Source organism: Onychomys torridus, chromosome 1 (assembly GCF_903995425.1).
Source record: "Onychomys torridus chromosome 1, mOncTor1.1, whole genome shotgun sequence".
NCBI classification, from domain to species: domain Eukaryota; kingdom Metazoa; phylum Chordata; class Mammalia; order Rodentia; family Cricetidae; genus Onychomys; species Onychomys torridus.
In genome coordinates, this window is record NC_050443.1 from 98,297,097 (window position 1) to 98,313,358 (window position 16,262).

The 16,262-nt window shown below is 38.4% G+C and overlaps 1 protein-coding gene across 1 annotated transcript in view; it reads left to right on the plus strand.

Annotated features, from left to right (window-relative positions):
- Window positions 1–16,262, plus strand: part of LOC118576607 (ATP-binding cassette sub-family A member 3-like) — a 97,317-nt gene that overhangs the window by 5,620 nt on the left and 75,435 nt on the right. The window contains exons 4-5 of the mRNA XM_036176812.1: window positions 1,173–1,332; window positions 4,980–5,239. Coding sequence (XP_036032705.1) covers window positions 1,173–1,332; window positions 4,980–5,239 — 420 coding nt within the window. The remainder of the gene's footprint in view (window positions 1–1,172; window positions 1,333–4,979; window positions 5,240–16,262) is intronic.

A 16,262-nucleotide genomic window follows, 5' to 3' on the forward strand; every position in this document is an offset into this window, starting at 1 on the left:
TTGACTTAAGGTATGTCTAAATCTAATTATGATCTTTTCTGGGATACATGTACCTACAGTGTCTTTTTCTCATCCCTTTACTTCTATTTCTGTATGTTCTTAAAAGTGAGGTGACTCTTAGAGGCAACATAATTTGGGTCTTGTTTTTTATCTGTTCATATTCTCTGCTTCATTTCTACCATCTTGCTGATGACATTCTAGTAGATTTGTGTGAGTGTGAGTGAGTGTATGTGTGTGTGTATGTAGCATGTAACTGTTTATATGTGTGTGCTCGTGTGTGCAAGTACATGCATGTGTGCATGCATATGGACTTGAGGAGCTGACATTGGATATCTTCCTCAGTTGCTTTTATACCTCAATTTTTGAGACAGGGCCTCTCACTGAACCCAGAACTTGCTAATTCAGCTAGACTGTCTGGCTTGCAAGCCTTAGGGATCCGCTTGTCTCAATGTCCTCAGTGCTTTGATCACAGGCACATGCCACCATGCCTAGCTTTTTATATAGATTCTGGAGATATGAACGCAATTAATCATGCTTGTGAAACAAGTACTTTACTGACTGGATCATCCCCCCAACTCCTCTAGTAGATTTTGAAAAATATTTTTATATTTATTTAATCCCTTTTATGTGTATGAATGTTTGTCTGCATGTACATATATGTACAGCTTGTGTACCTGTTGCCCCAAAAAGTCAGAATAGGGCATCAGACCCCCTGAAATTAGAGTTATGGATGGTTGTGAGCTGCCTTGTGGGTACTGATAACTTAACTCAGGTTCTATACAAGAGCAACAAGTGTTCTTAACCACAGAGCCATCTTCGAAGGCTCTCTAATAGATATTTTTTTATGCTCATTCAATAGGCAGAACAAAGGTGGGATTAAGAAAATACAGTTACAGTGATGACTATTGTACCTTTATTGCACCTTTGCAACTCAAAAGCAAAATGTCATGAAGATGAAAGAGAGAAGATCTATGAAATTTAGATTATTTTATGTTTCGACTGTGGTTATAGCTTGTGTGGCATATTAGTTGTTCTGTGTCATAATGATTCTGTTGTTCTTCTGTTCCCCAGACAAACACATTTAATCAAAAAACAAAACTTTCCTATCATTGCTAATCTTTCCTTTTCAAGGCTCTGTGGTTTAACATGTTTGTATTTGATTCTTGTTCTAGGTAAAATATAATTTGCGTTTTGGTCATCTCTATAATCCCAATAATCCCTTAGTGCCATCTGAGAACCAGAAAGGAAAGGACTGGAACACATCGGTTCTGTTCCCATCCGAGCCTTCTCTAGGACCTCGAAGAGCTTCTGAAGACGATGGGGGAGACCCTGGTTAGCAGATCCTTAAGTGCACTTACATTATTATTTTTACTGTGTATGGGCAGTCATTAGGCCATGGGCTTCTTCCTTTTTTTCCTCTGCATGAGCAAGCTGATTTGTTTTTCATTATAGTTCATTATTGTTTAAATTTTATTTTTTATTAACAAACATAAAAGTTGATACATCAGAATTAATTTTCTTGTAACTGTGAATTTATATAGTTTTAGTTAACAACTTTTGCCTCTATGACTCAATATCTATGTACACACACACACACACACACACACACACACACACACATATATGTGTATATATATATATATATATATATATATATATATATATATATATATATATATATATATATGTTCCATAATATTTATGTCTTGTATGTTTATGTTGATAAATAGCTTTTTATTAGGTCACAATGATAAATTTAATTTATTTTTTAGTGATACAAATTACCTTGAAGGAAGAAAGATGTAATACCAGTAAAAACTTTGTGTTAAAATATCAAGTACCAAGAATGTTTTTCATGGAAATTATTCAGCAGGAGACAAAAACTATGTGTGATTTTACTATTGTCAGTAAAAGTTGAAAGTGTAAAAATCATCTAAACAAGAACTTTGTTCAGAATGTATCATACTGGACTGGGGAGATGACTCAGTGGGTAAAGTTATTGTTTTGGTGCACAAGTATGAGGCTCCCATCGCCCATGGTAAAGCTGGCACGGGTGTACCCATGACCCCAGTGCTGGAGATGTGGAGACAAAGCATGTCACTGAGGCTTGCTGGTCAGCAGCCTAGCCTAAGCCAGGACTGAAGGTTGACTGAGAGACCTGTCTCAAATAAGTGAGGCAGAGAAGGGTGGAGGAGGGTTCCTGCTGAAGTCAGCTGCTGACTTCTGCAAAACTCACGCATGAGCCATGCACTCGTGTACACATGCACATACATCGTCCTACCCACCCTGTCCCACCCCCGAAAATAATATATCAGCTTGACAAGTTGATGTGACTATTGAAATAATCATAAACTCTGATGAATATTGATCTGTGTATAGAATGAAAACTATAGAAAATATTGGTAGGTCTCTACAAAGATTTGAGTTGAAAGATCATGTAGTGTCTTATTTTATCAAAAACACTTAAATATTTTTCTAAGTATAAGTTTAAAATGAGTCTAGTCCCTTTTAAAATTAATATACTGCATCCTAAAGATATTCTTTGTGAAGAACATAATAGAAAATGCCATGATATTAGTATAATAAAAGTAGTTTCACCAAAAATGTAGACATGGTCTAATAAAAATAGTTCAACGGGCCATTTATCATCATTTTTGGCTTTTTGGGGTAGTGTCTGACTATATAGCCCAGAATGGCCTTAAGCTCACAATGTCACATAGGATGTCCTCAAACGTGGGATGATCTTCCTGCCTGACCCGCCTATGTGTTAGGATGCAGGTATGTGCCACCACCTCCAGATTGAAAAGGTACTTTTGAAAAGAGTTCATTTTTTCCACTTAAAAAAATAAAAGCCTTGGTTGGGGATTTAGCTCAGTGGTAGAGTGCTTGCCTAGCAAGCACAAGGCCCTGGGTTTGATCCTCAGCTCAAAACAAAAAACAAAACAAAAGCCTTTAAAACCAGAAAGAAAGAAAAAACAGACAAATGCAAGTGAACATATATAGATATATAGTAAGATAATATTTTAAATTGGTGTGAAATTTGAAATTGCTTTCGTGAGTGGCCAAGCAGGAGTCAGTTGGCCTGCTTTTTTGTTTGTTTTCACTTAGATTCTATTGCATGTGTTAAACACTCTGGGCCTTATTTGTAATCTGATGAAGATTGGGAGAAGAGTCATAAGCTCCTTATCAGCACCCAAGTTCTATTATACCAGTTATGAGGACCTTGATGTTAATTTGTTTTGTGTCTCTGTGACTACCTGGGTCCGAGTCATGCTTACCCGGATTACTATTCTGGTGGCTGGATTGTTTATGCAGCATGGCCACAGCATTCCTTCCTGCTTTCCTCTCCTCCTAGCTGCACAGCAACATAGTGTAGAAGCAGAAAAGGACCGTTTAAATGCTGAAGGACCATGCATGTGACCAAGGCACAAAAGAGCAGTGAGGAGCCAGGCTTACTCTTTTTATAATTGAGGCTTACAGGCATTAATTGATACCCACCAGACCTGTCCACTCTATGAAATCAGCATTAACTTGTTCTGATGTCAGTCATAACCCAGTCATCTCCTACATGGCTCTCACCTCCACATGACCACACTGGGGCCCCAGTTTTCAGTAGATGAAGCCCATGAGGCAGCAGACCATATCCAAACATCATCTGCTACCTAGAGAGGCTGAGAATAGTAGTGTGTGAGAGGAGTTGAGCAGAATTTGCTGCATGAGGTTTTTGTTTTGTTTTGGGTTTTAGTTTCTGGCTGGCCTAGAACTTGCTGTGTAGACCAAACTGGCCTTGAAGTCACAGAGATCCACCTGCCTCAGCTTCCCAAGTGCTGGGATTAATTTTACAGGAAATTTCAAGCATGGTGTCTCCCTTCCATGATGTTTTAAAGTATGCACTGCAGTGTTATTAACTATGGATATGTTATTGTCTTTATGTCTCTACATGTAGTGTATGATATACACTTTTTGGTTACAATATCTTTGTAATAAGTTTTAAAATCAATGCATGTGAAGACTCCAGCTTTTGTCTTATTTCTGTAGATTGTTTTGGTTATTTGTTGTGTCCTTTGAGGTTCTGTATAGGTATTTACTGAGTCTGTAGGTCTCTTTAGGCATGACCTTTAGATAGTATCCATTCTCCAAACCCAAACATAGAAGACATCTTTTCACTTACATGCATTGCCTTTGTCTTCCCAGTGTTTTTTAGCTCTGAGTGTGTAAGTTTTTCATCTCCTTGGATGTTTCTTTGTGTTGACTTTACTCTCTTTGATGTTATTGTAAATGGGATTTACTTCTTGCTTAGAGCTTCCTTCCGATGTTATATCCCAGTGTGTAGAACTATCTTAGTCAATTCCAGGGTGGCATAGTAAAATGCCAGGATGCTTATAATAGAAAGTTGTTTCTCCCAATTTTGGAAGCTAGGAAGTCCAAGCTCCTAGCACCAACAAACTAGATCTCTGGTGAGGGCTTGCTGTGTGCTTCTCAAGTGGTAGCTTTTTGTTCCATCCTTTGGAGAAGAAACTTGTTGTTTCATCTCACAGTAGAAGGAGAAGGAGCAAAAGGGACTAGGCCACTCTCTTCCATCCTCTTTAAGAGCATTCCATGCACAAGGGTAGAATACTTACAACTCAATCACTTCAGACAGGCCTTACCTCTTAAAAATGTACTGAGTATTAGATTTCAGCATAGGATTTTTGGAAGGACACAGACATAGAAACAAGAGGTTTGTTTAATATTTTTAAATTATTATTTTGGCTGATAAAGACACTACATAAGGTTATGGTATTATTTTCATGCAATATTTTAATTTTGAGGACAGCAGTAAGATTTCATGGTATTCATTATGTGTCTCAAATCACAATAGGTATTTGTGAAATTGTTAAAAGTTTGGTCTTTCCTGAATTGCTACTGTCATCTCCATGCCATATGTTAGTATCCTGAACTTGACAGTCTTAGAGGTTTTTTGTTTTTGTTTTGTTTAGGATACATCAGAGAAGGATTTCTTATTGTGCAACATTCTTTAGATAAGGCCATCATGGTGTATCATAGTGGCAGAGCAGCTGAAGACATGTTTGCTAACACCACCATTTATGCGAAGAGATTCCCATACCCTGCTTTCATTCGTGACAGTTTCTTGTGGACTTTCATATTTATGTTTCCTTGGACAATTTTATTTACATTTACTCAAATGGCACTTGTCATTGTTGGGACCATTATGTTGGAAAAGGAAAAGAGATTAAAGGTAATTTCATTTTCCTTGTGTAATATTGTGGGCCATTAGAACAGACATGTGCAGAGGGCTGGGTGATTTATGCAAACCTGTCACTGCTAATGAATATCCTGTGGAAACAGCATGCAAATATGGGCTGGCTGGAGTGTACATGATGCCACTGATCAATTTTCTGAGTTTTTTAAAAATAAATTCTTGATTTGACTAAATGTGAGAGAATATTATGGAAAGAAGTCAAATATTAATGCCCCCAAATTGTCTATGAATCGAATGAGCAACAAAGAAATAATCAGAAAAGATCTTGAATTAGATGACTTAAAATATACTTTAATTGCTAGCTACATCCTGCGATCTTCTCTGAGATGATTTTCAGTGTGAAGTCAAGACTATGTTATCAACAATTGTCACTACAAAGTCAGAAAGATGTTAAAGCACTTATCTGTCCATTAATTTGTTTAATGCTTATTTGCTAATTATACCCTTTGTTCCAAGGACTCTGATGGCCTTTATGTTTAAAGCCTGGCTTTATCAGTGACTAACTCTGTGATCATCCTCTGTTTCTCTAGATGTAAATTGAAGAGTGTAATAGCTCCTTTAGAGTTATTGGGGTAGTTAAATGAGATATTATTTTTAAAGTATCTAGAACAGTCTATAATCATCCCACATTTAAAAAGACAAGAGAGACTCTGCTTATACATTGTTCAAAGTGTCGTTCTGATGTGTTAGCATGTGATGTGACAATCATCTGAGTGGGCGTTCATCAGCCAGACATTGGAGAGAGGGTTAGTGTCCAGACTATGTGAAGAACTCAGAAAAAATAAGCATCAAGAAAACAGCCTGGTTTAAAAAAGAAAACAGAGCAGGGAACTAAACAATTCCCAAAAGAAGACATATAAATGATTGAAAAATGGTTTTTTTTAAGTGTTCAATGTCCTTAACTATGAGGGAAATTCAGTTAGAACTGCTTTGAGAATTCATCTTAGCCAGTTAGAGTGGCTAAGATTTTAAAAAAGTAAGCACACACACACACACACACACACACACACACACACACACACACACACAACAAAACAATGAGAACAAATTCTGCCATGGTTGTGGGGAAAGGAGAACACTTTTCATTACTGGTGGGAATGAATGCAAACTGGCGCAGCCACTATGGAAATCAGTGTGGCGGTTCCTCAAAATTTGGATCTGCCATAAGAGCTCACTATATCATCCAAAGGACTCTATATCCAACTACAGAGATACTTGCTCATCATGTTCATTGCTGCTGTACTCACAATAGCCAGAAAAAAAATGTTATTCTTGAAGTACAGAGATGGTTTTGCCTGTTCTGAGCAGTGGAGAATAATATGGGCCAATAGGTAGACACTAGCAGAGAAAGGGGTTTGAAACTGGCTAGTAGTGTGCCTATCACTGTTGCCTCTAGAAGGAGCAACTGTGGAGAGAGGTGTGGAGGACTAGTTGACTTGAAGGGAAGCAGAGGATAGTAAGTACTCTAGGGTTTGGACACATCACCATTACATATTATTTCTTTATTTAATTTTTTTTTATTTTACATACCAACCACTTCTCTCCCTCCCTCTACTTCTCCTTCTCCCCCCACCTCCCCCAATCCCACACCCATTCACTCCTCAAAGTGGGTAAGGCCTCCCTTGGATATTCAACACATGTAGCTAGAGTTTTCCTGCCTGGCCCACAGTCAGGACAAATCTCTCTTACTCGCCAGTCCCACAGTTGCTCAGACCCAACCAAGAAAGCACACAGAAACTTATATTGTTTATAAACTGTATGGCCGTGGCAGGCTGCTTGTTATCTACCTTTTCTATCTTAAATTAACCCATTTCTGTTAATCTGTACTTTGCCACATGGCTTGTGGCTTACCAGTGTCTTTACATGTTGTTTCTCATGGTGGCGGCTGGTGGTGTCTCTCCCCAGCCTTCTACATCCCAGAATTCTCTTCTCTCTTGTCCCACCTATACTTCCTGCCTGACCACTGGCCAATCAGAACTTTATTTACACAGAGCGATATCCACAGCACTTCCCCTTTTCTTTTTTTTTTAAGGAAGGTTTTAACTTCTACATAGTACAATTACATATAACAAAACAATTATCAAGCAAGAATTACAGTTACAATATTAAAGAAGATATCCTATCTATCTTATATTTATGAGTCTAAGGTTTTATATCTAACTTATCTTGTATCATAACTGAGGAAATTATAACTATCTAGTCTTCAACCACATCAAAGACCTCAGAAGGATATAATATTACCTGAGAACCAGGAGAAGGATGCAAGCAACTTTCGGGAGTCTTGCAGGGTAGACAGAGACAGCTGGCAGCCTGAACAGTCACCTAATGTTCCTTTGTAAAGTTGGGGCATTTGTCTTCAGTCCACAGGGCTAGAGTCTCTCGGTCACTTCTCTCAGTGTCCCGTAGAATGTCTGTCAGTTTCCTCTGTGAAGCAGGAGCCTGAGGACCATTTTGTCAAGCAAAGTTCAGTGGTCACCTTTCTATGGGTCCTGCATGTCCAGTTGATCGAGCAGTCCAGGCAAGAACAATTTCTTGCCCAAATGGCTATTTTTGCCAAGGTGAAGATAAACTCCATATGAAGTGTCTTCAATGCCCATCCTCCTCTCTGAAGTAAATCAGTGCTGCCAGGAGCAGACATGTCTCACTGTCCAGAAAGTCTAAATTTTAAAAATATTTTAAATGCCATATTCTGAAGGTCTTTGAAGTATTTGAAGATTACCTATCTATCTGAAATATCTCTATGTATACCCAGAAGACTTAACTAACATGGCTATGAGTGTGATTATCACAGATGATTAATTATTAATCTATTTTTAATTATCCATTACAATTTTAAATGAGCTATACAAACATAATACCTCAAACACGATTAGAAATATACACACAGTATAACAAAATTAACTTTAAGTTTGTATCAATAGACTAAAGTCTATACCAATGTAAAACATTTTAAACAAGTTGTTGCTCTTTAGAAGTAAGTTCCTTAATCTACCCTTTCATCCTATTATATCTGTATCATATCCCCTTTTCTTCTTTAGAAAGAGATCTCATTTATAATCAAACTGCTTTAAAGAAAAATATTGGTTTTTCTCTGTCCTACACCAGAGGGCTCTTCTGATTTGGGACACAAGAATCTCTTAACCTTTTATTTTAGCAATATGTCTGGGTTTAGAGAAGGAGTGAGCCAATTCCATCTCCAAAGCCAGCTTGATAATTTTGGGAATGTGGGCGTAGTTTCTCTTACTACTTCCTGCTGGAGGGGGGCGCTGTATCTTATGGGGACATAAAGAAAATTTTAGGATTATGGAGTAGTCCATTAGGGTGAACCTCTGAGCCAGTTGCCTTGAAACCATTCTGGATGTTGGATCATCTGGGCCATGGTGTCATTGGAGACCTTTCAGGTGGTCTTGGCTGATCAAACCTGATGTATCTTAATCTGGAACAAATCCACAGCCTCTGGCTTTCTGTGGAAACAAAAGCAGAGACTCTTTTCCAAAGCAACATATCCTTATATCCAAATTTTGAAGTCAAGGTGTCTTTAAAATTTACATATTTGTTTAACTCAACAGCTTCTATGATCAAATCTTTTTTTGTAGTTAAAAATCCCAAAGACAATATAAACCAGATTCTCTGTGTAATATCCATCTTTGTAAGACTGAAGCGCGGCTGTGGCTGCTGGCTCCGCCCACCTCAGCTTTCCAACATGGCGGTGGTACAGTTTACCGCCAGCTCTGGGTCTGGAGCCATGTGTACCATCAACTATCAGAAGCAGTTCTATCAGAGCAGTGCATAGCCCAGAAACCCTTTTTTTTTTTTAAACTACCAAAGGCTAAATCCACCACGCAGCAGAGTAAAGTGCTGCTTGAAGATTCCTCATTCCCTCCGCAGTACAGACGCACACATCAGGAACCCGCCAGAGTAGCTCAAACCGGCAGGCTGCCGCTAACTTGAGGGAGACAACTAGGAAGCTGTTTTTAGCTCTGTTTTAGAATCTTTTTTCTCAGGTTTTAGGTGGAAACTCTTGCCAACACGTTGGACGCCATTTATAGCTAGAGTTTTCCTGCCTGGCCCACAGTCAGGACAAATTTCTCTTACTCGCCAGTCCCACAGTTGCTCAGACCCAACCAAGAAAGCACACAGAAACTTATATTGTTTATAAACTGTATGGCCATGGCAGGCTGCTTGTTATCTACCTTTTCTATCTTAAATTAACCCATTTCTGTTAATCTGTACTTTGCCACATGGCGTGTGGCTTACCAGTGTCTTTACATGTTGTTTCTCATGGTGGCGGCTGGTGGTGTCTCTCCCCAGCCTTCTACATCCCAGAATTCTCTTCTCTCTTGTCCCACCTATACTTCCTGCCTGACCACTGGCCAATCAGAACTTTATTTACACAGAGCGATATCCACAGCAAACACAGGCTGACTTACCAAGTTAGGGCTAGACCAAGCCCCTTCCCCCCTGCATTAAGGCTGAGTAAGGCATCATACCATAGGGAATGGGCTCTTAAAAGCCAGCTCATGTACCCAAGATGAGTCCTGGTTCTATTGCCAGGGGACCCACAAACAGATCAAGCCACACAACTGTCACCCTCATTCAGGGGGCCTAGTGCAGTCCCATGCAGGCTCCCCAGCTGTCAGTCCAGAGTCTGGAGCTCCCACTAGCTTGGGTTAGCTGTCTCTGTGGTTTTTCCTATCATGATCTTAATGCTCTTTGCTCCTATATTCCCTCTTCCTTCTCTTCAAATGAACTCTAGGAGCTCAGTCAAGTGCTTGGCTGTGGGTCTCTGCACCTGCTTCCATCAGTTTCTGGATGTAGGTTCTATGAAGACAATTAGGGAAGTCACCAATTTGAGTACAGGGGAAGGCTAGTTCAAGCACCCTCTCCACCAGATTTGTCCCTAACCCCATAATGGCTCACTCTATCAAGATATCTCTTTCATTGCTCTCTCTTTCTCTCTCCATCCCTCCCCCAACAGGCCATCTCGAATTCCCCCCCTCTCCTCTACTCCCCACTCCCAGTTTACCTAGGAGATCTTAACCCTTCCCCCTTCCTGGAGTGATCCATATGTGTCACTCTTAGGGTCCTCCTCTTTACTTAGCTTCTCAGGGGTTGTGCATTGTAGCCTGCTTATCCTTTGCTTTGCATCTAATATTCACTTATGAGTGAGTACATACCATGTTTGTCCTTCTGGGTCTGGGTTACCTCACTCAGGATGATTTTTTTCTAGTACCATCCATCTGCCTACAAAGTTCATGATGACATTGTCTTTTACTGCTGAGCAAAACTCCATTGTTTATATGTACCACATTTTTTTATCCATTCTTCAGTTGAGGGGCATCTAGGTTGTTTCCAGGTTATGGCTATTATGAATAGTGCTGCTATGAACATAGTTGAACAAATGTCCTTGTGGTGTGGTTGAGCATCTTTTCGGTATATGCCCAAGAGTGATATTGTTGGGTCTTGAGGTAGGTTGATTCCCAGTTTTCTGAGATACCACCATACTGATTTCCAAAGTGGCTGTACAAGATTGCACTCCCACCAGCAGTGGAGGAATGTTCTCCTTTCTCCATATCCTCTCCAACATAAGCTGTCATCAGTGTTTTTTATCTGATAGGCATAAGATGGTATCTCAGAGTCATTTTGATTTGTATTTCCCTAATGGCTAAGGATATTGAACAGTTCCTTAAATGTCTTTCAGCCATTTGAGAGTCTTCTGTTGAGAATTCTCTGTTTAGATCTGCACCTCATTTTTTAAATTGGATTGTTCATTATTTTGATGTCTAGTTTCTTGAGTTCTTTATATATTTTATAGATCATCTCTTTGTCAGATATAGGGTTGGTAAAGATCTTTTCCCATTCTATAGGCTGCCATTTTGTCTTATTGACAGCGTCCTTTGCCTTACAGAAGCTTCTCGGTTTCAGAAGGTCTGTCCCATTTATTAATTATTGCTGTCAGTGTCTGTACTACTGGTCTTATATTTAAGAAGTGGTCTCCTGTGCCAATGCATTGAAGGCTACTACCTACTTTCTCTTCTACCAGGTTCATTGTGACTAGATTTAGGTTGAAGTCTTTGATCTATTTGGACTCAGTTTTGTGCATGGTGATAGATATAGATATAGATCTTTTTGCATTGTTCTACGTGTCAACATCCAGTTATGCCAGCATCATTTGTTGAAGATGCTTTCTTTTTTCCATTGTATAATTTTGGCTACTTTGTCAGAAATCAGGTGTTCCTAGGTGTGAGGATTAATATCAGGGTCTTCAATTTGATTCCATTGATACACATGTCTGTTTTTATGCCAATACCAGGCTGTTTTTTATTACTATAGCTCTACAGTAGAGCTTGAAGTCTGGTATGGTGATTCCTCTGGAAGTTCCTTTATTATATAGGATTGTTTTGGCTATCCTGTTTTTTTTTTTCCATATGAAGTTGAGTATTATTCTTTTGAGGTCTGTGAAGCATTGCATTGGGATTTTGATGGGGATTGCACTGCATCTGTAGATTGCTTTTGGTAAGATTGCTATTTTTACTATGTCAATCCTACCTATCCATGAGCATGGGAGATCCTTCCATTTTCTGATATCTTCTTCAATTTCTTTCTTTAGAGATTTAAAGTTCTTATCAAAAAAAGTCCTTCACTTGTTGAGTTAGTGTTCTCTCAAGGTATTTCATATTATTTGTGGCTATTGTAAAGGGTGTTGTTTCTCTGATTTCTTTCTCAGCCCATTTATCATTTGTATATAGGAAGGCTACTGGTTTTGTTGTTGTTGTTTGTTGTTGTTGTTGTTGTTGTTTTGAGTTAATCTTATATCCTGCCGCATTACTGAAGTTGTTTATTAACTTTAGAAGTTCCCTGGCAGAATTTTTGGGGTAACTTATGTATACTATCATATCATCTGCAAATAGCGAAAGTTTGACTTCTTTCTTTCCAAGTTATATATTCCCTTGATCTCTTTTGTTGCCTTATTGCTCTAGCTAGAACTTTGAGTACTATATTGAATAGATATGGAGAGAGTGGACATTCTTGTCCTGATTTTAGTGGAATGGCTTTGAGTTTAATGTTGGCTGTTGGCTTGCTGTATATTGCCTTTATTATGTTTAGGTATGTTTCTTGTATGCCTAATCTCTCCAAGACCTTTATTATGAAGGGGAGTTGGATTTTGTCAAAGGCTTTTTCAGCATCTAATGAGACGATCATGTAGTTTTTTTACTTTCAGTTTGTTTATATGGTGGATTACATTGACAGATTTTCATATGTTGAACCATCCCTGCATCTCTGGGGTAATTCCTGCTTGATCATGGTGGATGATATTTTTGATGCGTTCTTGGATTTGGTTTGCTAGTATTTTATTGAGTATTTTTGCATCAATGTTCATGAGGAAGATTGGTCTGTAATTCTCTTTCCTAGTTGTGTCTTTGTGTGTTTTGGGTATCAGGGTAACTGTAGTCCCATAAAAAGAGTTCGGCAATGTTCCTTCAGTTTCTATTCAGAACAAATTCAGGAGTATTGGTATTAGCTCTTTGAAATTCTGATAGAATTCTGTGCTGAAACCCTCTGTTCTTGGGCTTTTTCTCCCATTTGGTTTATAGACTTTTTGATGACTGCTTCTATTTCCTTAGGGATTATAAATCTATTTAAATTGTTTATCAGATCTTGATTTAGTTTTGGTATGTGGCGCTATCCAGGAAACTGTCCATTTCTTTTAGATTTTCCAATTTTGTGGAGTATGGGTTTATTTATTTATTTATTTATTTATTTATTTATTTATTTATTATATTTGTGTTTTAATTTTACACATCAGCCATGGGTTCCCCTGTCCTCCCCCTCCCGTGTCTGCCCCCCTCCCCCACAGCCCCTCCCCTCCATTCCCATCTCCTCCAAGGCCAAGACTCCCTTGGGGATTCATTTAAACCTGGTAGATCCAGTACAGGCAGGTCCAGTCCCCTCCTTCCAGGCTGAGCAAAGTGGAGTATAGGTTTTTGAAGTATGACCTAATGGTTCTCTGGCTTTCTTCAGTATCTGTTATTATGTCCCCCTTTTCATTTCTGATTTTGTTATTTGGATATTCTCTCGCTGCTTTTTGGTTAATTTGGATAAGGGTTTGTCTATCTTGTTGATTTTCTTGAAGAACCAACTCTTTGTTTCATTGATTCTTTGTATTGTTCTTTGTTTCTATTTTATTGATTTCAGCCATGAAATTGCTTCTTTTGGTTGTAGAGCTTTCAGATGTGTTGGGTCACTAGTGTGAGATGTCTCCACCTTCTTTATGTGGGCACTTAGTGCTATGGACTTTCCTCTTAGCACTGCTTTCATGGTGTCCCATAAGTTTGGGTATGTTGTGCATTAATTTTTATTGAATTCTAGAAAGTCTTTAATTTCTTTCTTTCTTTCTTCCTTGGCCCAGTGATGATTCAGTTGAGCATTGTTCAATTTCCATGAGTTTTTAGGCTTTCTGCAATTTGTGTTTTTGTTGAATTCTAACCTTAAGGCATAGTGGTCTGATATGATGCAGGGGTTATTCCAGTTTTTTGTTTCTGTTGAGATTTGCTTTGTTACCAAGTGTGTGGTCAATTTTGGAGAAGGTTCTATGAAGTGCTGAGAAAAGGGTATGTTCTTTTGTGTTTGGGTGAAATGTTCGATAGATGTCTATTAGGTCCATTTGAGTCATAACTTATATTATTTCTCTGTTAAGTTTCTGTCTGGCAGACCTAGTGGTGAGAGTAGGGTGTTGAAGTTATCAATGTGTGAGGTTTGATGTGTGATTTAAGCTTTAGTATTGTTTCTTTTACAAATGTAGATGCCCTTGTATTTGGGGCATAAATGTTCAGAATTGAGACTTCATCTTGATAAAATTTTCCTGTGATGAATATGAAATGCCCTTCTCCATCTCTTTTGATTAATTTTAGTTTGAAGTCTATTTTCTTAGATATTAGGATGGCTACACCAGCCTGTTTCTTAGGTCCATTTGAATGGAAAGTTCTTTTCTAACACTTTACTCTGAGTTAATATCTGTCTTTGAAGTTGTGGTGTGTTTCTTGTATGCAGCAGAAGGATGGATCCTGTTTTTGTACCCATTCTGTGAGCCTGTGTCTTTTTATAGGTGAATTGAGTCTGTTGATATTAAGAGATGTTAATGACCAGTGATTGTTAATTCTTGTTATTTTTGGTTTTGGTAGTGGTGGTGGTGGTTCTCTCTCTCTCTCTCTCTCTCTCTCTCTCTCTCTCTCTCTCTCTCTGTGTGTGTGTGTGTGTGTGTTTCCTTCTTTGAGATTTGCTGGCATGAGATTATCTATAGCCTATGTTTTGGTGGTTGCAGCTAACTTCCTTGGGCTGGATTTTTCGTTCTAGTACTGTCTGTAGGGCTGGGTTTGTGGATATGTAATGTTTAAATCTGGTTTTGTCATAGAATATCTTGTTTTCCTCCATCTATGGTGATTGAAAGCTTTGTTGGGTATAGTAGTCTGGGCTAGCATCCGTGGTCTCTTAGTGTCTGCAGAACATCTGTCCAGGATCTTCTTGCTTTCCAAGTTTCCATTGAGAAGTTGGGTATTATTCTGATAGGTCTGCCTTTATATGTTGCTTGGCCTTTTTTCTTTTCTGCTCTTAATATTGTTTCTTTGTCCTATATGTTTAGTGTTTTGATTATTATGTGGCAAGGTAATTTTTTTTTGGTCAGTCTATTTGGTATTCTGTAAGCTTCTTGTAACTTCATAGGCATGTCTTTCTTTAGGTTGGGAAAGTTTTCTTCTATGATCTTATTGAATATATTTTCTATGTTTTTTTTAGCTAGAATTCTTCTCCTTCTTCTATCCCTATTATTCTTTGGTTTGGTATTTTCATGTGTCCCATGTCCTCTATAGTATCTCAATGCCTGAGATTCTCTCTTCCATCTCTTGTATTCTGTTACTTATACTTGCATCTGTATTTCCTGTTCATTTACTCAGATTTTCCCTTTTCCTGAATTCCCTTGGTTTGTGTTTTCTTTATTGCCTCTATTTCAATTTTCAAGTCTTGAGCTGTTTCCTTCACCTGTTTGGTTTTTTTTTAATTGGGTTTCTTGGCTTTCTTTAGGGGATTTATTTGTTTCTTCCATTTTTTTTTGTTTGACTTTTCCTCCTTTTCTTTAAGAGAATTTTTCATTTCCTCTTTAAGGGCCTCTATCATCTTCATAAAGTTATTTTTAAGATTGTTTTCTTCTGGATCATCTGCGTTGGGATTTTCAGGTCTTGCTGTTATAGGACCACTGGGTTCTGGTGGTGCCATTTTGCTCTTTGTTTTGTTGAATGTGTTCTTACACTGCCCTCTACCAATTTCTTTCTTCAATTTGTACAGGTGGAGCTCTGGGTAGCTGTTCTTCCAATTGGTACAGGAGGGTGTATGTGGCTCTGGTGATCACTGGTGCCCAGGGGGGATGGTTGATGAGGGATGGGGGAGAAAGCTGCTGCCACACACTTTTTTCTATTTCTTTTTAATCACTTAAAAATGCAAAAACTATTCTTAGGTCTTGGGATATACAGAAATGACATATGAGATGGATTGGTTCATGGGTCATTATCTGCTGATAAAGCTTGACTGTTAAGGCAAGATTAAAGATAAGAAGGTAATTTTAAGGTATTTCTGATAGCCCAGAGAAAAGGCAGGGAAGACTGCGCTAAGTTGGGTTACTATGTGTGCAGACAGAGACTGATGCATGGAGTTATATTTGTGAAGTAGAAACGAATATCTAAATTATTGAATTCAAGGTTTTGAAATTTATCTTTCAAGGATTTTCTCACTCATCAAGTTGTTGTTAAGGCATTTGGAGCTGCTTGTCAGATGATGTCCAGGTTGAGTAAGTCCATTGATTCCTGAATGAACTATGATACTTGGGTTTAATAAAGACAGATTTCAATAGGGAACACAATCATTCCCTTCTTCCCTGGCTAAGGGAGTGAAGTTATGATGCTCCAAATTATCCATGCTTGAAACCTCAGATTTAGCAGTGTGGCATACT